The 27,993-nt window shown below is 45.9% G+C and overlaps 1 protein-coding gene across 2 annotated transcripts; it reads left to right on the forward strand.

Moving 5' to 3' along the window:
• The first annotated feature begins 2,683 nt into the window (after positions 1 to 2,683).
• On the forward strand, positions 2,684 to 27,993 carry MANBAL (mannosidase beta like). Of its 2 annotated transcripts, none has more exons than XM_043479802.1 (3): positions 2,684 to 2,810; positions 12,321 to 12,529; positions 27,116 to 27,993. In XM_043479802.1, the coding sequence occupies exons 2-3, from the start codon at positions 12,380 to 12,382 to the stop codon at positions 27,221 to 27,223; spliced, it is 258 nt and encodes an 85-aa protein (XP_043335737.1). In that variant the 5' UTR covers positions 2,684 to 2,810; positions 12,321 to 12,379; the 3' UTR covers positions 27,224 to 27,993. The 2 variants fall into 2 exon arrangements, with proteins under 2 accessions (XP_043335737.1, XP_043335736.1); XM_043479801.1 differs by lacking the exon at positions 2,684 to 2,810 and adding an exon at positions 3,139 to 3,162.

Here is a 27,993-nt window from a genome sequence, read left to right on the forward strand (position 1 = left end):
CTTGATTGCATTTCCCAGGTTATTTATTCTCTCATGGTTTCCTCTTCTTTCTTCTTTACACATCTCATGGTTAATAAATATACATTTCTTTGCAATTGATTAATGAAGGTGTCAGATACCCCTAACCTCTAAACACAGTGAGGGTAGAGACCAACCTACTGACTATTGCCTTTCTGATTCCATAGTGTATGATTCAGAGTGGAAACTCTATAGATATCTATTGAGTGAATAAAGAAACAACACATCCTTGGATTCTCCATATCATCTCACACAGTAAGGGTGATGGTGGATGTTGAGTGAATTATAATTATTTCTGTCTATGTCCTCTAGGAGACAGTGAACTCCTTGAGGGAAAGATCAGGTCTCATTCTTTTTTTTTGAATCTCTAGCATCCCCCTCCTCCTCCTGGATCTTCTCTGTACTAGTTCTATACGCTGAAAGCAAATTACCCTGGAACTTAGAAGTTTAAATCATTTCTATGGGTCAGGAATTGAAGAGTGATTTTGTTGTTTTTGGCTCAAGGTCTCTCAATTATATTAAAGATTTTAGCCAGGGATGGAGTCATCTGAAGGCTCGGCTGGGGCTGGAGGATCCATTCCCAAGATGACTCACACATATGGCTGGCAAGTTGGAGATGGTTGTTGGCAAGAGACTCAGTTATTATTCTTGCAAGCCTCTCCCCAGGGCTGCTTGAGTATCCTCATAATATGGATCCCTCATGAATGATGAAGAGAGTGCAAAGAGGAAGAACAATATCTTTTTTTGTCTTAATCTTGGAACTCATACTCCATGATTTCCATAATATCCTGTTAACTATATCTGTTAGCCTTATTCAGTGTGAGAAGGGGCTATACAAGGGCATGGATCCCAGGATTCAAGAATCATTCAGGTCCAAAGTGGAGGCTGATTACCATGTCCAACTAGAGTTCCCCTCCCCCCTCATTATTTGCCCAACCGATACTCAGTCAGGAACTGTACTGCCGTCTAAACACTCATCACATTATATTATAGTGTGTTCAAATTGTAAGCTTTGTGAGGGCAGAGACTCCATCTGTCTAGTTGAACAACCAGCACAAGCCATAGAGTAGGTACTTGGTGAATATTTTGAATGAATTTTAATAATTTGCTTCTGTCTGAATTACAAAACTGTGCTTGTCTGTCTCCTTTCTGCATTGCAGGCTCCTAGCTCAGGGTCCCACATAGAATTAAGGCATATATCTATACAATGTAAATCAACTACAGTGAAGTATCACCTCACAATGGTCAGAAGGACCATCATTAAAAAGTCTACAAATAACAAATGCTAGAGAGGATGTGGAGAAAAGGGAACCCTCCTATACTGTTGGTGGGAATGTAAATTTGCTGCAGTCACTATGGATAAAAGTATGGAAATTCCTTAAAAAAACCAGAGTTACCAAATCCCACTGCTGGGCATATATCCAAGAAAACTCTAATTCAAAAGGATACACACACCCCAATGTTCATAGCAGCACTATTTACAATAGCAAAGACATGGAAACAACCTAAATGTCCATCAATTGCTGAACGGATAAAGAAGATGTGGTATGTATATACAATGGAATATTACTCAGTCATAAAAAGAAAAACATGGTCATTTGCAGCAATATGGACGGACCTAGAGACAGTCATACTAAGTGAAGTCAGTCAGAGAAAGCCAAGTACCATGTGTGCTGTGCTTAGTCGCTCAGTTGTGTCTGACTCTCTGTGATCCCATGGACTGTGGCCCACCAGGCTCCTCTGTCCATGGGGATTCTCCAGGCAGGAATACTAGAGTGGGTTGCCATGCCCTCCTCCAGGTGAATCTTCCCAACCCAGGGATTGAACCCAGGTCTCCAGCATTGCAGGCAGATTCTTTACCATCTGAGCCACCAGGGGAACCCAAATACCATGTGATATCACCTCCATGTGGAATCTTTTAAAAAATGATACAAATGAACTTATTTACAAAACAGAAATAGACTCATAGACATAGAAATCAAACTTATATGATTACCAAACAGGATGAGGGGAAGGGATAAATTAGGAGTCTGGGATTAACAGATACACTATGTGTAAAATGGGCTTCTCTAGAGGTTCAGTGGTAAAGAATCCACCTGTCAAAGCAGGAGATGCAGAAAATGCAGGCTCGATCCCTGGGTTGGGAGGATCCCCTGGAGAAGGAAAGGGCAACCCACTCCAGTATTCTTGCCTGGGAAATCCCATGGACAGAGGAGCCTGGCGGGCTACAGTCCATGGGGTTGCAAAAGAATCAGACATGGCTCAGCGACTCAACAACAACAACAACAACAAACGTATAAAATAGATAAACAATAAGGGCCTACTGTATAGCACAGGGAACTATATTCAATATCTTATAACAACCTATAATGGAAAAGAATCTGAAAAAAAAAATATATATATATATATAGCTGAATCACTTTGTTGTACACCTAAAACTTACACACCACTACAAACACACCTAAAACTTACAAACTACTTTGTAAATCAAACTTCCAAAAAAAAAAAAAAATTAAGGCGTCTATAAACGTGTATAAATGTTTGCTGAAATGGGCTGTGATACAGCGCCTTAGCGAATCGAGGGAACCTGGCTTTCACTTTTGCAGGCCTCTCTCTCCAGCTCCAAACGACAGGGTTGGGACAAAAGGCTAACAAAGCCCAGCAGCCTAGATCCGCCAACCCTAGCAACGCTGAGGGGCGGAACCGAGCCCGCTGGTTGCTCGGGAGCGTCACTTCCGGGCCCCAAGGTCTCAAGAAACCACTTCCGGGGACGCGGCGCGGCGGCCAGGGAGGTGAGTACCGAGGCGCCCGTGGTCGGTCCGGGCTTCGGGGCGGGGCGTAGTCGCCGAGGCTGTGGTACAGGAACGGGGATTAGGCTCCGGCGCCTCTGCCTCTGACCCGGAGGCGCTGTTCTGCCGGCCCGGGGACTGCTCCGTGTTTGGCGCAAATAACTTCCTGGGTCGCTTGTTCGGAAGTTACTTGCGGAGGGCAGTTTGACTCCCAGGGGCGGAGGGCCTTGCTTTGCTCGTGTCCAGCGCCTTAGCTCTGAGTTGGGACCAGACCCGGTGCTCCTCACAGTTGTGACCTGGCCTTTCTTCCCAAGGGCGGAGCATTCGGAGGAGCTCCGGAGTCAGTCTGGCTGGGGTTCGAATCCTTAGTGTACCGTATTACTCGGTAACTGTGGGCAAGCTCTGGTTGCTTCTCTGGTTCTCAGTTTTCTCCTCTGTAAAATGGGTGCATAGAGTTGCTTGTAGGATTAAATGAGATGGTCAATGCAAAAGGCTTAGTAAGTGCACAATGCGTGTTTGCTGAATTTTTTTTTTTTTTTTTGAGAGAAGTGAGAAATGAATCTATGAAACCACACTTTTTCTTGTGGCAATCACACTTGCCGCGTCAGAATGACATTTTACAGGACATCTGCCCGTCTTTTTCAGCCCATTGGCTGACAGCTTTTACTACTCTGGGAGATGGGAGATCTTTGCATAGGACAAAATTCGAACTCAGTTTTGAGCAGTTCTTGGGAATTTGTTGTAATGGGAAGGGTCTGGGTAAACAGCCCAGGGTAGTAATTCCTGACACTGATTTTCTATTCCCCATTCTGTTCCAGTTGAAGTCTCAGAGCAGAATTTTAAAGTAATTTCTTTAGTAGCCAAGGATCCCCTACCAAGATACTTGGAATCTGGGTTTTTCTGTGTTAGACAAGGCTTAATTTCTGTTTGCTAAGTCTGGACATCTATACATGTCTGAAGGGTTATTTATTTTGAAATGTTGACTTTTTTCCAATAAACTTAATTTTAGAATAATTTTAGATTTTCAAAATTACTGTGAAGATACTACAGTGAGTTCCCATATGTCCCCCCACAATTTTCCCTATTATTAACATCTTACATTAGTATAATTCTAATGTCACAATTAATGAACCAGTATTGGTAACTAACTAAAGTCCATGCTTTCTTCAGATTTGCTCAGTTTTCTCTTTGCTCAGTCTCTTTGCTCAGATCCCACATTACGTTTAGTCGTTTCTCCTTAGGTTTCTAGGACTGTAGTAGTTTCTCAGACTTTTCTTGTAGATAAACTTGACAGTTTTGAGTATTACTGGTCAGATATGTTATAAAATGACTCTTGTTTGGGATTTGTCTGATGTTTTTCTTATGATGGCATTGGAGTTACAGGTTTGGGGGAGGAAGATCCCAGAGGTAAAGTGCCATTTTTATCACCTCACAGAGTATATACTATCCTGTATGTACCTCACACCGTCACAGTAGGGTACATACTGTCAGTATATGTCATCACTGTTGATGTTAACCCAGATCACTAGCTTGAAGTAGTCAAGTTCTTCCACTATAAAGTTAACTCTCCTTCCACCACTTTTCCATATTGTACTTCTGGAAGGAAGTCATTATGCACAGCCCATCCTTAAGGAGTGTGGAGTTACACTTCACACTTTAAGACAGATTATCTACATAAATTATTTAAAAATCTTGGGAGGTTTGTTTGCTTATTAAATAATATCACTATGGCCTTGAATAATTCTTTTCATACTTCGAATTATAATCCAGGGCTACTCAATTTGTTTTGCTGTGCAGATTGTTCTGGCTTTGGCAATCAAAGTGGGTCTTATATCTCTTTGACATACCTTGATCAATGTGTTTTGTTTTTTTGAACACTTTCTTATTTTCTGTTACAGGCTCGTCTTATGTATTTCCTGCTTCAGTCCTAGAGTTAACCATTTCTCTGAGGAGCCCCTGGTTCATTTTCTTGGAGAATCGTATTAGACACCAAGATCTGGGTGCTCCGTGTGCTTATTGCTACTGTTTGGGATGCCCAGGTTTCTAGGCCCTCTCAGTAAACGCGTAGCAAGAGATGTGAGTGTATAGACTAGCCTCTCCTTCCCCGCCCTCTCTGTTCTCTGTCTCTTTCTGCCTCTCTCTCTCTGTATATATATATGTAGCTGTCTGTATCTATAATAATCTAAATATGACTTTGTACTGATATCCACAATGCTTATTCATCCACGTGGATCATCTAGCCTCCTCTGGCTTATCTATAACCTTCTACTCCCAACTGTAACAAACCTGGCTCCCACCATCTACCATCCATTTACTTAATTGTGCAATTCCAGTGTATGTGTATAGTTTCAGAATTGTTAACCTGTATCCCATGTGGAAAACAACAGAGCCCATGTACAGTTCCTCTTGCTTTTAGTCTTCTAAATTCCATCTGTTTCCACAGTTACTGAGGTCAGCACCTCATTCCCCCTACCTCTTCAGTGAAATTACCTCATCCATTTGTAATATATTTAGACTCAGAATGTCACATTCTACATTCCATCCTGGATACCTAAATGATTTTTTGAAATATATTTGTGTACATTAAAGTTTACGCTTTGTGCTATAAAGTTCTGCGGATTTTGACAAATACTTAGGTCTTAGATTCACTGTTACAATATCATACAGAATAATTTCACCTTCAGGTCTTATTGGTAATTTCTCTATTTTAGATTTCATCCCAGAAATCCTGTTGGCCCTCCTTTAAAATGTATCTATAACCTGAGAATTTACCCTCTCCACTGCTGCCTGGTGCAAGTGTGTCTTTTTGACCAGTAATTATTGTTGTTTAGTTGCTAAGTTATGTCCGACTCCTGCGACTCCACGGACTGTAGCCTACCAGGCTTCTCTGTCTGTGGGATTTCCCAGGCTAGAATACTGGAGTGGGTTGCCATTTCCTTCTCCAGAGGATCTTCCCGACCCAAGGATTGATCCTGGGACTCTTGCATTGTGGGTAAAGGACTCAGTTCTTTACCACGAGCCATCTGGGAAGCCCTTTGACTAGTATAGTAGCCTCTTAACTGGTTTCCCTGTTTCAGATTCTTGTCCCTCTGCGATCTCTTTCAATACAGCAGCCACAGGGACCCTTTAAAAATGAGTCAGATGATATTGTTTCTTTGCTAAGAACCTTCCGGAGGCTCCCCTTTGACCCCGAGTCCTACTGGTCTTACACAGCCGCTCATTTTACATTCCTCTGATCATAAAGTTCTTTTCTGCCTCAGACCTTATCCCTTGCTCTCCTGCATCTTGGGGTACCTAACAGATGTTGAAATAACTTGTTCTTTTGCTTTCTTCTTTGCCTCTGCTGAAATGTCGCCTTCTCAGGGTGGCCTTTCCCTGACCACCTCATATAGAATAGCACCCCTTACCTCCCTCTCTATATTTTCTCATACTACTCAACCGCCAACATTACATTCTATCTTTATGTGTTTGGGTGCCTCTGATTGGATGGAAACTCCATGGCAGGGACTCAGTAACTCTGTGTTCAGTGAATGAATGTCTCAGACCACTGGTGTCTGATATTCACGGATGAGCCTCAAGGGGTCTCATGACCCCCAGATCACAAGGTCTGATGACCTTATGAAATTATCTTTTCCATGTTTGATAATAAGTGGGTCTGTACTTTTTATTAAATTCCAGTAGGGGTATGAGTTTCCCCATGTGTAAAGAAAAAACAAAACCTTTGCTCTTAAGCAGGTCTGGAGCACCACAGGGTTAGAGACATAGCGGGATGTTCAGCTTTGCCCTGATTCAGTGGGTGAGCCTGCGTAAGCCCCGTGCCTCTCAGCTCCCCCTCCTTGTAAAATGAGGCTGCTCTTTAAAGATGGGAAACAAGCGTAGGTTTGATCAGTTACCAGATATTTGTGTCAGGCCCTGGAACAAACTCAAAATGGACCCTCGGTTCCAACTACCTCAGGAGATTATAGTGGAACAATACGAACATTAGACTGTATGGTATTTCTCAAACAGTAAGAAATGAATTTTGATCCAGAACATGCATGCTGGGATGTAGATGGATATAACTGGAAAAAAAAAAAAAAGCTTCAAGATATAATGCTCACCCTTACTAATGTGATATTTTCTATTGTACTGGTTAATAAAATTAAAAAGTGCCAGCGGCAGCCCCCTTAATGGTTTCCATGGCTCACTAATGGGCCAAAACCTGCAGTTTGAGAACCATTGACCCCCAGGTGAGTTTCAGTCTTACCCACCAGCCAGTTTCGATCCCAGCTTTGCCACTTTTCAGCCAAGTGATCCGTGGGTAGGCCACATAACCTCTTTGAGCCTTGGTTTCCTTGTCCTCATTAGTAATACCCCCTGTCCATAGTGGTTGTGAATTGAATGAGTTAGACTATAAAGTACTGTGCTCATCTGGCAGATGATCTGCTGTGACAGTGGAGGGGGTGGAGGAGCAAAGCCTGTCACAGAGTCTGAGAGCTAAGAGCCTCTTCATTGGGAGCCGAAGGATGAGTAGCACTCTTGTGACTTCTGTAGTCAGGAAAGGAAAATCCAGAAATCCAGGCAGGCAGGCGGGGAAGTAAAGCCTGGGTGCAAAGAAAACGAGACAGAAGTTCTAAAGCAGACACACAAGCTGTATAGAGCATTTTATGTTTTCTTGAACTTTACTACAGCCACCCTCTGATTATACGTGTGCTGTCCAGTCTGGGAGTCCTCTAACCACATGTGATGATTTATAAATTAATTGAAGTTAAAATGAAAAATTCAGTTCCTCAATTCTCCTTTTAAGTGCTTACTAGCCACATGTGGCTGCCATATTGGAAAGCACAAGTATAGAACATTTCGGGCATTGCAGAAAGTTCTCCTGGGCAGCATTTCAATCTGTTCAGTTCAGTCGCTCAGTTGTGTCCGACTCTTTGTGACCCCATGAACTTCAGCATGCCAGGCCTCCCTGTCCATCACCAACTCCCAGAGTCCACCCAAACCCATCTTCATTGAGTCGGTGATGCCATCCAACCATCTTATCCTCTGTCGTCCTTCTCCTCCTGTCCTCAGTCTTTCCAGCATCAGGGTCTTTTCAAATGAGTCAGCTCTTCACATCAGGTGGCCAAAGTATTGGAGTTTCAGCTTCAGCATCAGTCCTTCCAATGAACACCCAGGACTGATCTTTAGGATGGACTGGTTGGATCTCCTTGCAGTCCAAGGGACTCTCAAGAGTCTTCTCCAACACCACAGTTCAAGAGCATCAGTTCTTTGGTGCTCAGCTTTCTTTATAGTCCAACTCTCACATCCATACATGACCACTGGAAAAACCATAGCCTTGACTAGATGGACCTTTGTTGACAAAGTAATGTCTCTGCTTTTTAACATTTCATTAGACTCTATAAAAGTCTTCTGAAGATTGCAGATAGGGCATGGATTTTTCTTTCAGATTGTATAAATTTTTTCAATAAGATTCTCCCCTGAATTAAAACTTATGGCCCCTTCACGTTTAATAGCAACTATGTACATTTTCTTATGGCCTCTTTTGATCTTTAGCCAGTGAAATCACAATTTTTACATGGTTGCAGTGATAGTGTTTATGTAATTGTTTTCTTTTTTCATGTAACATAATTTTGCAAAGACTTTCTGCTGGCCTGATACGCAACATCTGTATTTGCTATTTAAGCCAAGGGGCAATATGCCTTGATGTACCATAATTGGGTTAACGGCTTCTTTATTGTTGGACACTTGAGTTGCTTCCTGGTTTTCAGTATTATGAATAGCACTGCCATGAACTCTTTTTGTACCTGAAGTCTTTTTCTTCTTTTGAATTGTTTCCTTACTGTAAATTCTAGGAAGTGAGTTACTCAGTCAAAGGATATAATAATCACTTTTATGACTCTTGTTATGTATTGCCTAATTGCTATTAAAAAAAAAAAGCCTAAATGTATTATAGCTTTGAATATATTATTGTTGTTTGGCTCCTGAGAACATCAAGTCTCTAGATTGGTTCAAAGTGTAGCTAATTGGTAATAGAAGCAGAGTCTGTGCCCTTAGCCTTACTCTTGGCCCCATGTTTTTATTGTATTAGAAATATTCTTAACAATGTTGCTGTTAGTAACACTAATAAATCTAAATACTGATAAGCCCCCTAGGCTGGTTACAGCGTTAAAGGTAAAGTTTAAGGCCAAGGGCATTTTTAAAAAGTGTGTATTTATGAGGCGTAACTGAAGAAATGAGAGAGCTTTTTTTTTATACCTTACAGTTTACACAGCACGAGGATACAGGGCCCTGTCTGGCCTGTACGTTTCCTCTAGTGAAGCTGTTCTTGCAGCTGCCTTGGAATCCACTTCAGAGCCGGTGTCTGAGCCACCACAAACAATCTGCCGAGGCTCTGAGCGTCATACCTTGTATTTGACCAAAAATGGTATTCCTGGGCTTGAGGCGCCACCTGATTCACCACCCTGGGATCCAGATGATGTTGGGTTCTTTCCAGAAGTCAGATCTTTTCTGGGAGGATAAGATCTGCCAGCTCTGAGGGTTTGGGGGCAGGGGAATGAACCTCAGACTTTGGAAACCATTCCCAAGGGAGACAGGAGTGGTGTGGAACAATGGCCACCTTGTCAGCACAGGTGCATGACCTTCCTAAGAGACTAGGTTAAAAGGTAGACCATGTGTATTTGCTTAAACCCCCCAGCCTGTTCACTTCAAAGATCATTTTTGTCATCCTTTAGTCACTCCGCATTCATGTTGGAAAAATGTTGCAGAGCAATGAAGTGTCAGAGCCAAATTGGAGGAAGCTTCTCGGGCAAACGCAGAGCCATACATAGGGGTATAATGCAGGCCACGTGTTTAATTTAGTTTTCTAGTAGCCATATTTAAAAAGTAAGAAGAAACAGGTACAGTTTTTTGTGTGTGGCACAATATCCATATTATAAAATTTATCATTTTAACCACTTCTAAGTGTACAGTGTGTGTTACCATCACCACTATTTCCAGAATTTTTTCATAATGCCAGACTGAAACTCTGTACCCATTAAACAGTAACTCTCCATTCATCCTCCTCAGGTCCCTGTAACCTTATAGTCTAGTTTCTGTCTCTTTAAGTTTGCCTATCCTAGGTACCTAGCAAGTGGAATCATGTACTATTGTCCTTTTGCGTCTGGCTTATTTCACTTACTGTGTTTTCATGATTCATTCATGTAGTAGCATGTGTCAGAATTTTATTCATCTCAGTATTAATAGCTGAGTAAATATGTGTGTGTCTGTGTGTGTATATATATACCACATTTCATTTATCAATTCATCTGTTGATCAATACTTCGTTGTTTCCATCTTCTCACTATTGTGTATAGTGTAGCTGTGAACATTGGTGTACAAGTATCTGAGTCCATGCTTTCAATTGTATTGGGTATATATACCTAGGAGTGAAATTGCTGGATCCTATGATAATTTTAGGTTTAAGTTTTTTAGAATCTGCCAAACTGTTTTCCAGTTTGTCTTTCACTCTTCATAATTCCCTTTGATGCACAAAAATTTTCAGTTCTGATGTAGTCCAGTTTATTGTTTCTTTTGTTGCCTGTGGTTTGGCATCTAAGAAGTCATTGCCAAATCCAATGTCATAAAGATTCCTCCTATGTTTCTTCAATAAGTTTAATAGTTTCAGCTTTTAAATTTAGTTCTTTGAAACATTTTGGGTTAACTTCCGTTCATTCTTCTGCATGTGGATATCTAGTTTTCCTAGCACTGTTTGTTAACAAAACTGTCTCTTGCCATTGGATGGTCTTGGTACCTTTGTTCAGAGATCAGTTGACTGTATATGGGAGGATTTACTTCTGTGGTCTTTATTCTGTTCCATTGGCCTAGATTCTTACGCCAGTATCACATTCTTTTGATTATTGTAGCTTTGTTTTGAAATCAGATTTCACATTTTGAAATCAGAAAGTGAATCCTCCAACTTTGTTCTTTTTCAAGATAGATGAAGTTAATAATTTATTTAGCCCAGTGTATCTTTTCAACATGCCATCAATATGGATTCACTATAAAACATTTCTAGTGAGATATTTTGCATTCTTATGATCATCCTAACTTATAAATTGAGTGTGTATCTAACTTAACAGCCATCTCAGTTTGGACTAACTGTGTTTCAACTCTCCATAGCCACATGTGGCTCATGACCATGATATCAGGCAGCTTAGATTTAGCAGAAAGTTGCCTTGTGGCACAGATCCCTGAAAACACAAAGGGCTTTGGAGTCAGATGGGTCTGGTTCCCCAAAGTTTTCCCCTTTCTTGAGAAAATTGGGGTGGGCCAGAGGAAGCCACTCACGGGTGCTGTGGTAGAGGGGGAGCAGTTCAGTCCTACAGGATAGGAGGAGGGCGGTAAGAAAAGCATGCTGGGGAGGTGACATGAGTTCAGCCTTAGAGGTAGAGTGGGGACTTGGCCAAGCGGTCGGAGTGGGAAAGGGCGTTCTCGACAGAGGATGCAATTTGGGTAAAGGCCCAGGATTTGAGAGAGCTCATTGCTCTTGGAGAATTACAGGCAGGTCTTTCAGCTCGACGAGGGTGTTAGGGGTTGGGGGCTCTGGTGAAAGGAGAGTGTGGAGAGGTGGATTGAGACTGGACCTGCCACCACTGACCACCACTGCTCCTGTCATCCGTGTCCCCAGCATCTCTTATTTGGATTACTGATAGTAGCCTCTTCATGGGTCTCCCCATGTCCACTCTTGCCCCACTTAAAATGTAAGTCAGATCATGTCACTTTTCTGCTCAAAACCCTTCTGTGGCTTTACATTTGACTTCATAAAATCAGAGGGTCAGGGTGCTTCCAGGTCAGTCCCACTCCTCTCTATCGTACCTTGTCCTTCTCCTTCCTGCATTCCTCTCTGGCCATTTTGGACTCATATCCCTGACCAGGGGCCTCTACACTTGCTTTTCTCTCTTGGGATATGCTTCCCAGAGATGCCACCCCGCCTCACTCTCACGCTTCCTGTCTCCAGCACTTCGTTCCTGTCTTGTCTTCTTATCACTCTATACAAAATAAAGTGATGCCCTTCTGAAGCTTTTTGTCAAAACACTAGCTGGCATGTTCCATCTGGATGAGTTCTTTGTCTGCCTCTGTCCTTCTGTCCTTAGAGGTCGGCCCTGAGAGAAGAGAAGACTGTTTTGCTCAGCCTTTAGTGCTTGGTGTTCAATGAGTATTTGTTGAATGAATGACTGGATGTATAAATGAACAAGTAAAGAAAGCCTGAAACAGAGTAGACCTTCAGCAAATGTATGTTGATTTGAGATTTTTGTTGAAGTGTTTGCATTTATTTATTTTCTGTAACTTCATATTTGGAAAAGATTGAAAACCTACAAGAAAGTTGAAAGAATGGTCCAGTGGCTCTCCGCATATCCTCCATTTAGACTCAAGAGCTGTTAACATTTCACCACAGCTGCTTTACATATCCTTGCATGTATGTGGGCGTGTTTGTGTAAGTGGACCCATTTAAACATCAGTTGTAGAAACGTGACATTAACTCTTTGAATTTAGAAGCTGGCTCTGGATAGCAGTGAGTCGGAGGGGACCTCAGGCAGCAGGCAGCTGGGGCCATGGCCTCCGACCTGGACTTCTCCCCTCCCGAGGTGCCCGAGCCCACGTTCCTGGAGAACCTGCTGCGGTACGGACTCTTCCTGGGGGCCATCTTCCAGCTCATCTGCGTGCTGGCCATCATCATTCCTGTTCCCAAGTCCCACGAGGCGGTGAGTCTTTCCCTGTGAGCCTCAGCTCCTCGGGCTGGGTTCTGGGTCCTGAAAATTATAGACTTTGCAGCAGTGAAGACTAGCAGGGATTATGCGGGCCTTGATTGATTTAAAGTGTCTCCAAATTCCCACCTGGTGGCATTGGGCCACGTGGTTCATACCTTATTTGTTTGCATATGTGTGAAACAGATTTTTATTTAGTACCTACTTACTATGTGTCAGACTCTGCTGAAAGATGTGGGGTCTGCCCTCAAGGAACTTCTAGTCTTTGGGAGAAGGGCAGATATGAAACAAATACACAGGTTTCCCTGTGAAGTACAGGGTACTGAGAAGGTGTGTAACAGGGGGAGGACCTGAACTTACACTCCTGCCCCAAGGAGAAGGAACTGCATGTGTAAGGACCCGAGGAATGAAGGAATGGGCTCACCCCTGAATGCAGGTGCCTGTGGCCAGAGCACAGAGGGGACGTGATGAGAGGTACAGCCAGAAGAGTCGGGGTGGGGGCCCAGGGGTTTTAAAGAAGAGAGTGATGTCGTCAGATTGACTTTCTTGTTATTTCAACTTTCATTCATTAGGTCTGTTTATTCTGTAGCTCTACAGCCTCCTTCCTCCACCCTACCTTCACTTTTCTCGTGACATTGATTTGTTGGAGAAGGTAGGTTGTCATCTACCACATCCAGGATTTGGCTGATTGCTTCTGTGTGGTGTCATTTGACATGTTTAACTTGTTCCTTGTATTTTCTGTCAATGAGAAATGCAGTCTAGAGGCTTGATTCAATTCGGATCCAGTTATTTAGTGAGAACACCTCATAGCTAGTGCTGTGAATGTCTTGTTCTTTGAAATCAACAGACACTTAGTGTCTGTTTGTCGTATAGAGATTCTAAGATACCTGTGGGTTCAGGTGGTTATAGCTAATCCCTCTGTTAGAAAATCTTCATCCCTCTTTCACCTAAATGGTTTTAGCATCCATTGATCATTGCTTAGAGCCATTCTTTCCTTCTGCATTTTATTAGCTGGAATTCTTCAGTGAAGAAGATCTTTTCATCATGCGTATATGATTAGTCTGAAATGCTGTTCATAGTAAAAGGCAGGATAAATGCTTGATTCTTTCCCTCTGTTAGTTTTCAGAGTTGTGAGTTTGGACTCTAGCAACCTCCAGTCTTGACCAATAAAGCTTTGATTTTCAATGGGAACCCCATCCAGTTATGTGAAAGACGGTCTACCAAGGGAACCCATTAGAGACTCATTGCCTAGGGTTTTAGGGGACAGGTCACATAAGCACCCTCTGCCTAACACAACCCAAAATTCCAGACTTCCAGCAGGAAGACAGGTTTTCAGCATAAACCATATTGTTTCCACAGACAGGTTAGGCATAGTGAGCCATTCTTATCAGTTCTGGGAATTGTGGGAACCACCCAAAATCCAGTTTCCCAAATGTCAGCCAAGGGCCAGCTTTGCAAGCTGGGTTTTCTAAGGACTGCAGTTTACTTTTTTTTTTTAATGTAAACTTTGTTCAGCACACCTGAAACATACTTATTATACCTTTCAAATAACTATGTTGTTTTTCTCTATTAACAGTAAGATTTAGAATGAAATTCACCATTTCTTTATGTTTCTTTCTGGGCCCCAAAATATGTCCCAGTAGGGATGTATATTTAGAGTACTGTGTTTATAAGCCTTTTCTTCACATTGGTATACTCCCACCATGACATAACATTGATTTGCTTCATTTTGTTTTTTACTTTTAGAGGTTTTTCCTTTTGATTTAATTTAAAAATTATGTAAAACTTTTATATTACAAACTTTCCCAAAGTCAAAACTATGTAACAGGATGCAGTTTCAGAAATTTCCTTGAATCTCTATATCTTCCACCCTTTCCCCTTCCTCCCCTGGTAGGTACCCATTTTTATTTAATTTATCCCCCTTTTGTTTCTTTTTTCTGAAGATGTATGCAAATGGATATGTGTGTGTGTGATATTTCTTTCTTTATTCATTTATTTTCTCCCATTGATTTACAAATGATACTAAACACAGTTTTATGTGCTTCCTTATTTAACAATATATTCTGGAGATACATATCTTGGAGATGACTGTGTCCCAGAGATCCTGCTGGTGTAACTGGGAGGAACTCTGGCAAAGGTGGGTTTGGGGTGAGGATTGGGAGGCAGCATGCTGGGTTCAGTTTTTAACAAAGGCCTTTAAAATGTCCAGGTGATTCCATCAAGTAGGCAGTTGCATCTCCTGTTCTGTATGAGGAGGAGGGTCTGTGCTGAGTGCTGATCAGCATTTGAGAGTCAGTAAGACATCGTTAAAGCCATGACAGAGGATGAGGTCTCTTAGGAGGGAATGTGGAGCAGAGGCAGGAGCTAGGTGGGCCTCTGGGTGAACAGCTTGTTTCTCCCCTCTGGGTAGCTACTCCAAAACAGCAGGAGAGAGAAGGGCTGAGCCTGCCCAGATAAGAGATAAAAGACCACATATTTCTCATTCTCAAGGAGACCTTCTCAACTACACATGCCCAGAAAGGCTCCTTGGAGGTAACAAGAGAGGAGATGTCAGCTAGTGGTAAGTGATGTCAGCTTACCCATAGGTCCCTTCGCTAGAATCCATCTTGGCTAAGAGATGCGTGGGCACACATGGAAGGGCCCTGAAATATAGTGATGCCAAGGACAGACTCAGAACCAGGCAAAGTAAGATTATTGGCTGAAGGAAACCTGGAAGAAATGCCCTGTAAAAGTGATTATAATAAAACCACCATGAGGGCGAAATTCTCTGAGCCCACCTGTGTCATAAACACTTTACTTGTTTCACTTTCAGTTTTCCCAGCACCATTTATTGAAGATGTTGTCTTCTCACCACTATATATTCTTGTTTCTTTCATTGTAAATTAATTGACCATAAGAGCATGGGTTTGTTTCTGAGTTCTGTTCTGTTCCATTTATCATGTGTCATTACAATACCGCTTTGATTACTGTAGCTTTATATAGACTGAAGTCAGAGTGCATAATTCCTCCAGCTCTGTTCTTCTTTCTCAAGGTTGTTTTGGCTATTTGGAGTCTTATGTGTTGCCATACAAGTTTTAAAATTATTTGCTCTAGTTCTGTGAAAAATGCCCTTGGCATTTTGACAGGATTTCACTGATTCTGTAGATTGCCTTGGGTAGTGTGGTTAACAATATTGATTCTTCCAATTCAAGAGCGTGGGATTTCTTTCCATCAGTTTGTGTCATCTTCCATCTCTTTTGTCAGTGTCTTATAGTTTTCCAAGTACAGGTCTTTTGCCTCCTTAGGTATTAGTAGGTTTATTCTTAGGTGCTTTATTTTTTTTGACATCATGGGAGATGGGATTGTTTCCTTAATTGCTCTTTCTGATTGTTCATTGTTGATGTATAGAAATGCAACAGATTTCTGTATCATTAATGAGCTTTTGCAGTTCTCTGGTGGCCTCTTTAGGATTTTCTATGTATGGTAGACAGATAGTACCATCTGCAGACAGGGAAATTTTACTTCTTTCCTAATTTGAATTCCTTTTATTTCTTTTTCTTATCTGATTGCTGTGGCTAGGACTTCCAGTGTTGTGTTGGATTAAAGTGGTGAGAGTAGGCATCCTTGTCTTGTTCTTGATCTTAGAGGAAATGGTTTCAACTTTTCACCATAGAGTATGACATTAGCTGTGTGTTTGTCATATATGGCCTTTATTATGTTGAAGTATGTCCTCTCTGTGCCTACTTTCTGGAAAGTTTTTATCATGAATGGATGTTGAATTTTGTCAAAAGCTTTTTCTGCATCTGTTGGGTTGCTCATACGCTCATATTCTTCAGTTTGTTAATGTGGTATATCATGTTGATTGATTTGTGGATTTTGAAAAATCCTTGCCTCTCTGGGATAATCTCTCTTAATCATGGTGTATGAACCTTTTAATATACTGTTGGATTTGGTTTGCTAATACTTTGTTGAGGATTTTTGCATCACTGTGTTCATCAATGATATTACCCTTTAATTTTCTTTATTTGTGGTATCTTTGGTTTTGGTATCAGCAACCTCATCTTTTTTTAAAAATTAGAATACAGTTGCTTTACAATGTTGTGTCAGTTTCTGCCGTACAACATTGGGCATCAGCTGTATGCACACATGTACCCGCTCCCTCTGGAACCTCCCTGCCACCCCCCATCCCACCCCTCTAGATCGTCACAGAGCACCGAGCTGAGCTGCCTGTGCTGTGCGCAGCTTCCCACCAGCTCTCTGTTTTACCCGTGGTAGTGTACATATGTCCATGCTACTCTCTCAGTCCGTCCCACCGTCTTTGCCCCCCCTCTCCTCCCCATGTACACAAGTCCATTCTCTGTGTCAGCGTCTCTATTCCTACCCTGCAGATAGGTTCAGCAGTACCATTCTTCTAGATTCTGTATATATGCCTTAATATACGGTATTTGTTTTTCTCTTTCTGACTTTACTCTGTAATAACCTCATGTTTTAAAATACAAATGTGGTACAAAACATCTCATTTTCTTTTATCTTCAAGTTCAGGGGAGTAAGGAACACAAATGTCTTTGTAACTGAAGATTCCTGTGTTAACGTTTTTTGTTTCTGTTTGTTTTTTGGTTTTTCAGTGGATCAGTAGCAAAAAATATAGTACCATTAATTTGACTTTTTATTGATGTGTCATGCCCGAAAATGGTCCTCAGTTATGCAGGGATTCCATTGCTAGCTTTCCTCTGCATGCCCCCTAAGGCAGCCTTTTCCCAAACTCTTTAACTAAATGGAAAGGAAACACCAAATTCTATGTGTATAAACAGCCTTACAAAGAGAGAATGAGTGCTAAGACTGTGGTTAGAGATTGTGCTCAGCAGCTAGCTGTGACTGGAATTTGGATAGGGAGGGAAAAAGAAAGGGGTTTTAACTTGGGGCTGGGGCGCTCTTGTGGAGGAAAGGAGCCTGTGGGAATGGGGACAGCTGTGGGGACTCTAGGCAGCTTGAGAGCAGGAGCGAGGTACCTGGAAGCGAAAGGTGACAAGGAGGTGGGAGAGGGTGGGGTGGGGGGCCCAGAGAACAATCTTGTTCTCTCAGCCACATTGCTTAGGGGAAAATCATGCCTCTTGCTTAGCCTATAGAAGCAAGGTTTGTTAGTGGCTTTTTGGGTCAGAAGATAATATTTTTGGCTCTAGATGATGGGAAAGGCTTTGAAAGGCAAAAGAATGTCTTTCCTGTTGTTTCAGTAAGCCGATTTTCTGCAACTAGTTTATGACTTCAGTATTTCAATACTTAGCAGATTATTTGAAAGCTCTTTTGGGGGTAATCAGGAAAGGAAAAAAGAACACAGAGAAATGCTTCCCACCCCTCCCCCCTTTCTTTTCTGTAGTAGGAGCGAGAACTAATTTGTAAAATTAAAACCAAAGCCCCTAGAATCCTAAGCCAGATGAGAACATTTTCTCATTGACACCTCATTAAACTAAGACCCGAGAAAACAAACATTTGTTTGAGCCTGATTGAGGCCTGAGCCACATTTAATCCAAGCATTTTCTTGTAGGCCAGGTTCTAAAATCTAAGAAGGTAGATCCTTGTACCGTTTCTGTCAGTTCCAGGATGCAGCTGTGTTTCATCTCTCATGATCAGTCTGATTGTTTGTGTGGTGGCCCTGGTGGAAAGGGTTCTGGGGCTGCTTTTAGGCTCCAGAGTAAAGAAATTATTCATTGATGTCTGCCTTGAGCTAGGGACTGGCGAGTGTTATCATGAATCGCCTTTTCTTGGTCTGGTCTGTGATTCTCTCTCTGGCTCTTCCCACCTGGGGAATTTTCAAAGGCCTGCTCTGTACCCATGGAGATTCTGGTTCAGTTCTCTGAAGCCTTGGATTAGAAATTTCTTCAAGTGCCCAGGTGATTCTGTTGTGCAGCCACTGGTCCTTAAGACTGTTTCCCTGAAGCACAAACCAATTTGGGGAGCCCAGGAGGTGTTCAGTTCTGTGTGTGTCAAGTTTGTAATAAAAGGTGGCATCCAAGTGGGAAGGGAAAAGCTGGCAAGAAGTTGGGGGTGGAGACCTGGGGATTATTTTAACCAACATAGTATTACTTCTTGAAACCCTAAGAATGAGTTGCTAAGCCTTTCAAGGGAAATGAAGATTCAGGGAACGCCTGGACTTGAGGCATGTCTGGCTTGCTTGAGGCAGTTCTTGTGCAGTGTAGAGATACTGAGAAGATATGGGTGGTCTCCCTGAGCAAGGATGCAGCTGGACCTCTGGAATGGGTGGGACCCGATCACTCACATCCCCTCTGACTCCCCTCCTGTGCGTCTCCTGTCTCTCACTTCTCTTGCCCTCCTTCCTCTGCTCACTGTCCCTGTGATAAGGTAAAACATGGCCACTAACAGATTCCCAAGTTTGCATCTTTCACCTGCAGCCTCTGGAGGCTGCCTTCCTGCTTGGTCCCAGTTCCAGTATCCCCAGAGAAGGAGCTGTACCTGGGACCCAGCTTGGGACCGCTGTGGCCAGTGTTGGGGAGGGCAGCATCCTGCGGTGTGACCTCTGGGGGGGAGTGGGAGGTCAGTTCCCAAGGGAGCAGGAGTGCCATGCAGACAAAACTGGGGTCTCCATTCCTTTTACTCTCTTGGAGACGGGCAGACTAGTGGACAGAGGACTAGAAGACTGTGGTCTCGCTGCAAACCCCCGTGTGGTTCAAGGAGGACACAGACTAGGCTGAGTGATGGAAGAAAGGCTGCTCCACCTGATGACATGTTCAGACTGCCCTCCTTCAGAGCTGGGTTTCAGTAGAACTAAATTCTTAGCAGAGTTCTGGATCCCTAGGGTGCCCCTTGATAAAGACTGCAGAAACCTGTGAGCTTCCTGCAGTTCTGTGCAAAAATGCTTCCATGCTTAGTCACATTTTCTGGGAAGATAAACTATTGCTTTTCTCCAAGTGGAGGGCAGTAGTTTGAATGAGGTGGGCGCCACGTTCCAGGAGTGAAGGAGTAGGTAATGAGGAAGCGAAGGTCAGGAGTCCTCTCCATGTTCCCCACAGCCTACCTGAGCGTCCTCCCCAAGCCTCTTTTGGATTCATTTCTGCCCAGACTGTTGATCCTGTCCATCTTGGGCAAGCAGGTATTGACTTTTTGTTCAGTGACTCATGTCGTAGGTAGTAAGAGTTCATCTGCCAGTCACAAACTCTCCTAGTAGTTTAAATGCTGACTGTTTTCAGGTTTTCATATGTTTATGTCACCTATGCCTAGCCAGCCGCAAGCCCCTCAGCAGGTGCCTTTACTCCCACCCTGCCATCTTTACAGGCTTGCCTCAGTCTCTTCTGTTAATGGGGAGTCTTTCTGTTGAAAACTCAGAAACTTGACTCCAGCAGTTTCCTTAGAAAGAGGCTCTAGGGGACTTTCATGGTGGTCCAGTGGCTCAGGCACCACGCTCCCAAGGCAGGGAGCTTGGGAAGATCCCACAGGCCGCACCTATGGACGATCCCGTCTGTGGCAACAGAGGTACCCGTGCCATCATTAGGACCCGGTAGAGCCAAATAAATAAGTAAAAAATTTGTTAAGGAGGAGAGAAAGAGACTGTATTGGCTTTTAAAGCTGGGAATTTCAAGGCACAGCTGGATTCAGAAGCTGAAAGGTCATCAGGGCTTCCTTTGTCTCGCCATCTCCTGCCTTCCCACCAGTGTTGTCTTTATTTTTAGGTCCTTGCCACACATCAGCAGAATGGCTGCAGCAGCCCCAGTCTGTGTCCTTATTCCCATGCTTTACAAGTGAAGAAAGCCATTTCTCTGCCTCTGCTCACTTTCCAGATCTCATGGAAGGCCTCTGCTTGGCTGTGGCCTGGCCACATGTCTGTACTTTGCCTCATAGGTGGGAAGAGGCATTGGGTACCATTTCTGGCCAGGCCATGTTTAACTGGCCATGGCTGTGACCACAGTGACTGAGAGCCCCCCAGAATCACATGGGACAAGGAAAGAGCATGGCCTTGATGGAGCGGGGGTGGGGGGGCAGACAAAGGTGCTTAGCACTGTGATCCAGCAGAGAAGAGCTCCCCAGAACCGATGGCAGGAGCGGTGGCGTTCCATGCGATGCCCACGTAGACTTCACTGCAACCAGGAAGCCCTGAGGTGGATGGAGCCTTCCTGAGGTAGTGGGGCCGTGGCCTGGAAGTTCCTGTTGGGAAATCCAGCATGGAGGTCTTGATTTGATTTTATTTTGTTATCTTGGTCATGCTGTGTAGCAAACTGGATCTTAGTTACTCAGTCAGGGATTGAACCCATGCCCCCACCATCGGGAACTCAAAGTCTCTTAACCGCTGGACTTCCAGGGAAGTCCCAGGTCTTGATTTTAAACTCAGCCCCCGATTGCCAGTGAAGGCTGCAGTAGTAAATAGTTAACTTGGGCAGGGTGTATGCCTATTCTCAACACCTCAGGGGGTAGTCTCACAGAACCACCTCTGCAGTTCTCTCCTGTGTTTTTTTAAGCTTGGGAGGGGTTTGCAGTTGAATTGGGCAGCAGGGTGTTTTTTACTTAATGAGCCGTTCTCAAGAGATTGCCACGCAGTGGGTAGGGCAAAGGTCTAAACACGGTCTTGAGATGCTTACCGACTCATGGGAGAGACGGCCGGACATGCATGAAGCCACAGACCAGCTGGTGGGCGGGGCCTGCAGGGGTGCTGAATCGTGTCTGGGGTAAGCTCTGTGGGCCATTCTCTCTAATCACAGCTCTCCTCGCCTGCCAAGCGCGTCCTGGACTCTGTCTCAGTTCGCCTGTGGAACTCACATGAACAGCTTCCCCCTCTTGATTTCAGCTAGTCCTGTCCTCTGCCCAAGGCCAGTGCTAGTCCCAGCCCCGCAGGGTATCCCAGCCACCACCCTGCCCAGGGCTTCAGGCAAGAGCGCACAACAGGGCAGGCTGGAGCTTCAGCCGCAGGCGCCTTCCCCTCTCTGAGCCCGTGTCCTGAGCTAGAAAAGGACGGCATTCACGCTCAACCCATGTGGTTCTTTTTTTTTGTTTTTTTTATAGTTAAAAAAAAAAAATTAAAGTATAGGGGCTTTACAGTGTTGTGTTCTGCTGTACCGAAAGTCAGCCATACATACACATATATCCCCTCTTTTTTGGGTTTCCTTCTTGTTTAGGTCACCGTAGAGCATTGAGTGGCATTCCCTGGTGGCTCAGACGGTAAAGAATCTGCCTGCAATGCAGGAGACTTGGGTTCAATCCTTGGGTGGGGAAGATCTAGAGGAGGGCATGGCAACCCACTCTAGTATTCTTGCCTGGAGAATCACATGGACAGAGGAGCCTGGTGGGCTGCAGTCCATGGGGTCACAGAGAGTCAGACATGACTGAGTGGCTAAGCGCAGCACAGAGCATTGAGAAGAGTTCCCTGAGTGTATCTATACAGTAGGTTCTCGTTAGTTATCGATTTTATACGTGATCGTGTATATATGTCTGTCCCACACCGTCCTTGAGGATCGGGTGAGATAAGACCCATGGGGCTGCCTGCGCACAGCGCAGGGTCTCCTTTGCCAGGATCATTTCAGAGGAGAGAAGAGCTTCAGTCTGTGTAGAATGACATTTGGTCCTGATTTATTGGACTCAGTCCACCCTGAACTGTATAATGGAAATTATAAAAATTCTGTGTGCTCTCCCTGCTGGAAGAGATTGGATGCACTGTGGCACAGATTCGATTATTTGAAGCTGATGAATAGCAGCAATTTCCTGGCCTCATAAGTGGCTGTGGAGCTGCTTCATTATTGATGAGGCCTGTGTCACGGAGGACGCCTCCGCAGACCCAGGAGCTCCCCGGGTGGAGGGGTTCGTTCACTCCCTAACGTGAGATTGTGGGGGGCACTTGCTGCAGAGGAGGTGCAACTGAAAGGTGGGGCTGTCGTCTTCAGAGTCTGCCGTCTGCCTAGCTTGTACCAGCAACGCACATTTGAAGAGGAAGGAGAAGTCAGCCATTTATTCAGAGTCACTCTTGCTGGCTAAGAATTTGGAACTTGCTCTGTGTGGCTAGGACCCCAGCAGCTGAATCACGTGTGTAACAGCTGCCTTCGTTTCCCTGCCCCTTTCGGGGAAGGGGCTCTTCCCCACTGGCTGAGTCTCCAAGTCTTGGTTAGCCTCAGTTTCCTGGCCTGTGAAATGCTCACAGGGATGGGCTCACCAGGGTGGTGGGAGGCTCAGCAGCTGATGTTTGAGAGGCAGTCACATGGCACACATCAGGAAGTGCACCTCCTCTTGGTTCCCCTGACCCAGAACCCGCGTGCACTGGGCGCAGATGGATGGGTGATGGGTGCTGAGCACCTGTGCCGAGCTGGAAAGATGCAGAGCATCTGGGAGTCACTGGCTGGCCAGTCGCCCAGAAGTGACAGAGTGGGCTGCATGAGGGGGCGTGCCCAGGGACAGGGCCAAAGCTGCAGTTGGAATAGCTCTGGAGGCCACTCAGGGGTTCTTGGAATCTGCCTTATACGAAGAGGGAACCAGCAACACGTTTAAAGCAGAAAACAGGCTGGTCAGGACGGTTGTTTTAGGAGAACAGACTGAAAGCAGTGCGGTGGATGGTGAGGAAAACCTTGAGGTGGGCAGGCAGGAGACCAGGGCGTTGGGTTGGGCGGTGCAGGGGTCGTCTGAGCCTGCTCAGTAGAGTGTCCAGAGGGGACCGGGCAGAGCTGAGAGCTCTGTGGAAAGCCGAATGGACTGGCTATGGTGACAGATTGGATGTGGGGGCACGCAGGGAATGGCGAGAACTCGGAAATGGCTCAGCGGTTTGTAGCTTGGGGAATTGGGTGAATGACAGTGCTAGAGCCTGAGCTGGAGAAGAGAGGAGGAGGCCTGGGGTGAGGAGGAGACAGACAGGGCGCTCGGATGACGCAATGACTGCGTCCACGCGCCCGTGGAGAGCTGCTCTCAACTGTAGGAGCAAAGCCTGACTCGAGGAGCACTAAGCCACTTTCCTGACTCCCGCCACAGGCAGGGGGTCCTGAACCACCCGTCGCAGGATCCTGAACAAGCTGTTTCTGTCAGTCCACCATCACCCGTGCTTTCAGATTCAGCTAAACAGAGAGAAAGTAGATTCACAGTTCACTCCAAGTCTTGATCTCCATCAGCCCAAGGTCCCTAGGAAACCTGAAAGAGGCTATATACCATACAGTTTAGGTCATCCTGGCCCTGCTGCTTACCAGCAGAGGCAGGTCACGTAACCTCTCTGAATGTCTCTTCTTTAAAATGGGGCATGTTACGGCACTTTGTGAGGGAAAAATAAAACATGTTCAGATCACAGAACATGGAGCCTGACACGCTGTAAATATTAGCAGCTGTTGTGGCTCTTACTGTTCTTATTGATGGCTATGTCTAGATGTTGACTTAGGGTGCGTATATTGGGTTTAAAATCTGCTGTGTCCTCTGTTCCTATGCAAAAAGTGAGGCCTAGTCTTTTTAAATTAATTTATTTACATTGTTTTTTTGGCTATGGTGTGTGAGCTTTCTTTAGTTGTGGTGAGCAGGGCCTGCTCTTCGTTTTGGGCTTCTCTTGTTGCAGAGCACAGGCTCTAGGGCGCGTGGGCTTCAGTAGTTGTGGTACACAGGCTTCCTTCCTCCACCGCATGTGGGATCTTCGTGAAGGAGGGATCGAACCCACGTCCTCTGCATTGGCAGGCGGATTCTTACCGACTGAGCCACTCAGGGAAGCCCAAGATCTAGTCTTAAGTGCTGTATTTTCATGAAGCACATAAAGCAAGAGTGAAGTTCCCATGGTTATGGGAGATCTTGTGTGTTCTTTCATTTCATTCATTCATTCAGGAACAGTTGAAGCCATTTAAGGGGCTCACAGGCTAGGAGGGGAGACCATCATGAGCACATGTAATTGCATTGTTGAGATTTCTGGATGCCTGGTGCGTCAGGGTGGAGGAGAGCATGCACCTGCTGGAGGAAGAGTGGAGGAAAAAGGCTGGACAGGGAGTAGCAGTGTGTTCCTGGTCCGGGGGCAGGGGCGGGGAGCAAACCGTGGGGAGGGGTTTGCTGGGTGGCCAAGGAAAGAAGAGTGCTCCTCTTGCTTAGGGCTGAGCAGTGGAAGCCCAGGGGAGGCTGGAGAGGTGGCCTCCTTAGCTGCCATCCCAGGTATGGGACATAAGACTGTGAGTGATGGAAGCCACTGAAAGGTTTAAGGTGGGGAGGATCTGCATTTTAGAAAAATTCTTTTGGCAGGTACACAAGTCATGGCATAAGGAATTAGAGCCTTTGATGCTTAAGACGGTGGCCAAGTCAAGGTGGAGGAGGTCAAGTCAGCAGGATTTGGTGACTGTTGCACGGAGGGGAGCAAAGGGAGGGTGGGGTCGCTGGGACTCTGGTTGTTCTGCCTACTGGAGGGGGTGGGGTGGAGGAGGAAGGCCAGGCCGGCTGCAGAGGGGCCATGCTTTGTCTGCAGCACTTGAGCTGGAGGTGCCTGGGAGGTGCCCGTTCCACGCTGGGTCAAGAGAGAGATCTGGGAGGTGACAGACAGGGTGAGGTGCCCGAGAGAAGGTCTGTGGAGTAAAGGAAGCACAAGGGATGACAGCTGGGTGTCCTCATCTCTGGGTTCTGAACTTGCCCCACTGAAATCGGAGAAGACCCCAGCTTTGAACTGAGAGTGGGGCTCCATCCCTGGAGATCCTGGCAGGCCTGGCAAATCCCTTGTGCAGAAACCCTTTTGTTTAATCAGATCTTGTTTGCCCGGGGCACGCAGGGATTGACTGGTTTCCACTGGCCACGCAGGTACTGGACTGGAGACGGTTTCCAGTTCCCAGAGTCTCCGGAGGCGCTGTGCTTGTGAGGCTGGCCTTAAGCCGTCGCCCTCCTGTGGCTCTGCAGCCTGTGCACTTGACACTGTCTCCTCTAAGGTTTTCTTCTTTGTTTTTCTAATGGGGTAACTTTTTTTCTTTTCTTTTTTCTTCTTCCTTCCTTCTTCCCTTCCACCCTCCCTTCCTCTCTTTCATAAACAGCATCACAGCTAGGGGACTGCATGAGCTCAATCAGAGATCTGGCCAACCAGAGGCCAGCCCCCTGATTATCTAGGGAGGATCACCCATGGGTGCTTGGAACTGGGCTGGGCCTTTACGCCTGGTTTCCCCGCTGGCAGGCGAGCAGGGTGGAGAGCTAGTGAAGGCTGATAAGAGGGAGCTGGTGGACCTTTGGACTGGGCCTTAGGTGGGGACCGCCCGTCTGCAGCCACAGTCCAGCCTCTTCTGTCTGACAGAAGCTTGAGGCTGGGGCCAGAAGCCGACAGTGAGCAGAGAAGGACCGAGAGTGAAGCAAGCTGGGAGCTGGCCAGTTAGACACGAAGAAATGCTTTTCTAGAAACACCGTGCTCCCTCCTTGTCTTCTGAGTCTGCTTTTTGTTTTCCCATTTTTAAACAAAAGAACACAAGTCCTGAAAACGTTTCTTTACTACAGTGCTGGAGCCAGTGGAGTGGCGGGAGCCAGGGGAGGGGGAGGGGGCCACTGAATAAAGGACAGCCACTGCTCAGCCCATTTCTTCCATGAGGCCAGTGTCACCGGATGTTTAAAGTTTTCAAGAAAAGCAAGGACTCCACGTTGAATGGGAAATCTCCCAACTGGCTCGAATTCCTAAAAATAAACACTGCAGGCCAAGTGAGGTCTGCCTGTGGGCCTGACCAGGCCTGCGGACCATGGCTCGTGTTCTCTGCGCTAAACGGGAACTCCAGCATCCTTCCTAGCTGAGTGTGGTTTATCACCGGGAGGAGCAGACTCCTGATAGGACAGGGGCCACTCCAGAGTCTCCTCTGACAGGAGCCTGTGAAGCTGCCGCAGGCCAAGTCCCCTTCCCAGAGTCCACTTTCTTTGTCAGCCCTGTGAAGGCCAGGGCTGGCTTTGTGGTTTTAAACCTTTTTTCAGCAGCAGAGCCTTTGTTTAAACCAGATCGTCCAGGGAACAAATCACAGTGTACATGACAGATAAAAACCAGAGCTGCCCCGGACATAGGGAGAGTCTGGAGTTGTGCCCCGAGGCTGCCCTCTGCCCTTTCCCACAGGGCACCCCTGCCAGGCGCCTCAGAACTCTGTGTAGTGGCCGCGCTCTCCACCCTTCCCTGCCCCCGCCTCTGTGGCTTGAATGGGAGGAGGGGATGGCAGGGCCGGAAGGAGAGCAAGCCACAGAAGGTCTGCCCACTGCCGCCTCCCCACCCGCACTCTGCCCAGGCCCTGCTCACTGTGTCCCATCAGCCCCTGGGTGCGTTTGTGTTCCCTGGGTCCTTCCCCAGCATTTCTGCCTCCTCACATCAGCCCTGCAAGGTGCACGTCGCTGTTTCCATCCCACAGGTGGGTGAGCCGAGGTGCAGAAAGGGGAAGGGGGTTGCCCACAAGGTCACTTGGCTGGAACTGGGGGAGCCTCATTGCCCTCCAGGCCTGTGAGACTCCAAAGGCCGCCCCTCCCCTTAGGCCTCCTCCCTTATCTTTCACCTGCTCCCCGGGGACAGTCCCGGAACACAGGACTCCCAGGTCTCCTTGGTGATGGTTTGATTCCTGGTTTCTCTGTTCCCATTTGCAGAGTCCTTTCAGACATGATCTCATTCCGCTGGTGTCAGGCTTGATTCGTCTAATCAGGACTCTCCTTTCTGTCACCACACAGGAGGCAGAACCATCCGAGCCCCGAAGTGCAGAAGTGATGAGGAAGCCCAAGGCCACTGCTCCTTCTGCAAACAAGAGACCCAAGAAGGAGGCCAAGAAGAAGCGGTAGAAGAGGCGGCGTTTGCAGCCCGGCATAAGGGCCTGGAGGGCAGCCCTCCTGGGGCACAAGGTCTCAGGTGGCTGGGATGCCCTGTGACCACAGAGATCTGGACAATCATGACAGCGCCCAGGCCCCGGCGGGCAGACCACCACTTCTTCCTTCTGCCTTCCTGAGGGGTTCCGGCCGAGGGGGCTGAAATACCCTGTGAACAGAGACTGTCCTGGAAGCCTCTTGAAAAGTTGGGTCAGCTCACAGAGTTCCATTTTCTGACTTAATCCCCGTGTTCTACTTTTAGTCACCCACCTTGTAGGTTTACACTACATTTTGCGAGTCCTTATCTACTGCTGCAAGCACCACCCTCTGCCATTATCCATGCCCCGCAGATCGGATCTCCTGCTAATCAGTCACCTTTGTCTCTGCTTGTGCAGAGGGAACCAGGCCAGGCCTCCCCTGTTTGTTTAGGTCAAGGCGCCAAGGCCATTAGCACAATGGTCCCACTGGTGCAGCAACCAGGCCTTAAAGAGGCCTAGTCCTCCTCCGGCCGACGGAAGGGATTTGGCTTCAATGAGTGTGTATTCTTGAGCCCAAACTTCCTGAGCATCTCAAATAGGGGGTAGGGGCAGGGACTTGTCAGTCGCAGACGAACCTCTCTTCAGCCCATCACAGCACATTGAGGGTATAGCTTTTTGCTTCTGTCTGTATCCCCTTCTCTCCCTCCAGTTCCTTCAACCCCTGACCATAGTCATTTGGGAAAGTAAAGGTCAATGAATGGCCCCGCA

This window comes from Cervus canadensis, chromosome 10, assembly GCF_019320065.1.
Source record: "Cervus canadensis isolate Bull #8, Minnesota chromosome 10, ASM1932006v1, whole genome shotgun sequence".
Classification (NCBI taxonomy): Eukaryota; Metazoa; Chordata; class Mammalia; order Artiodactyla; family Cervidae; genus Cervus; species Cervus canadensis.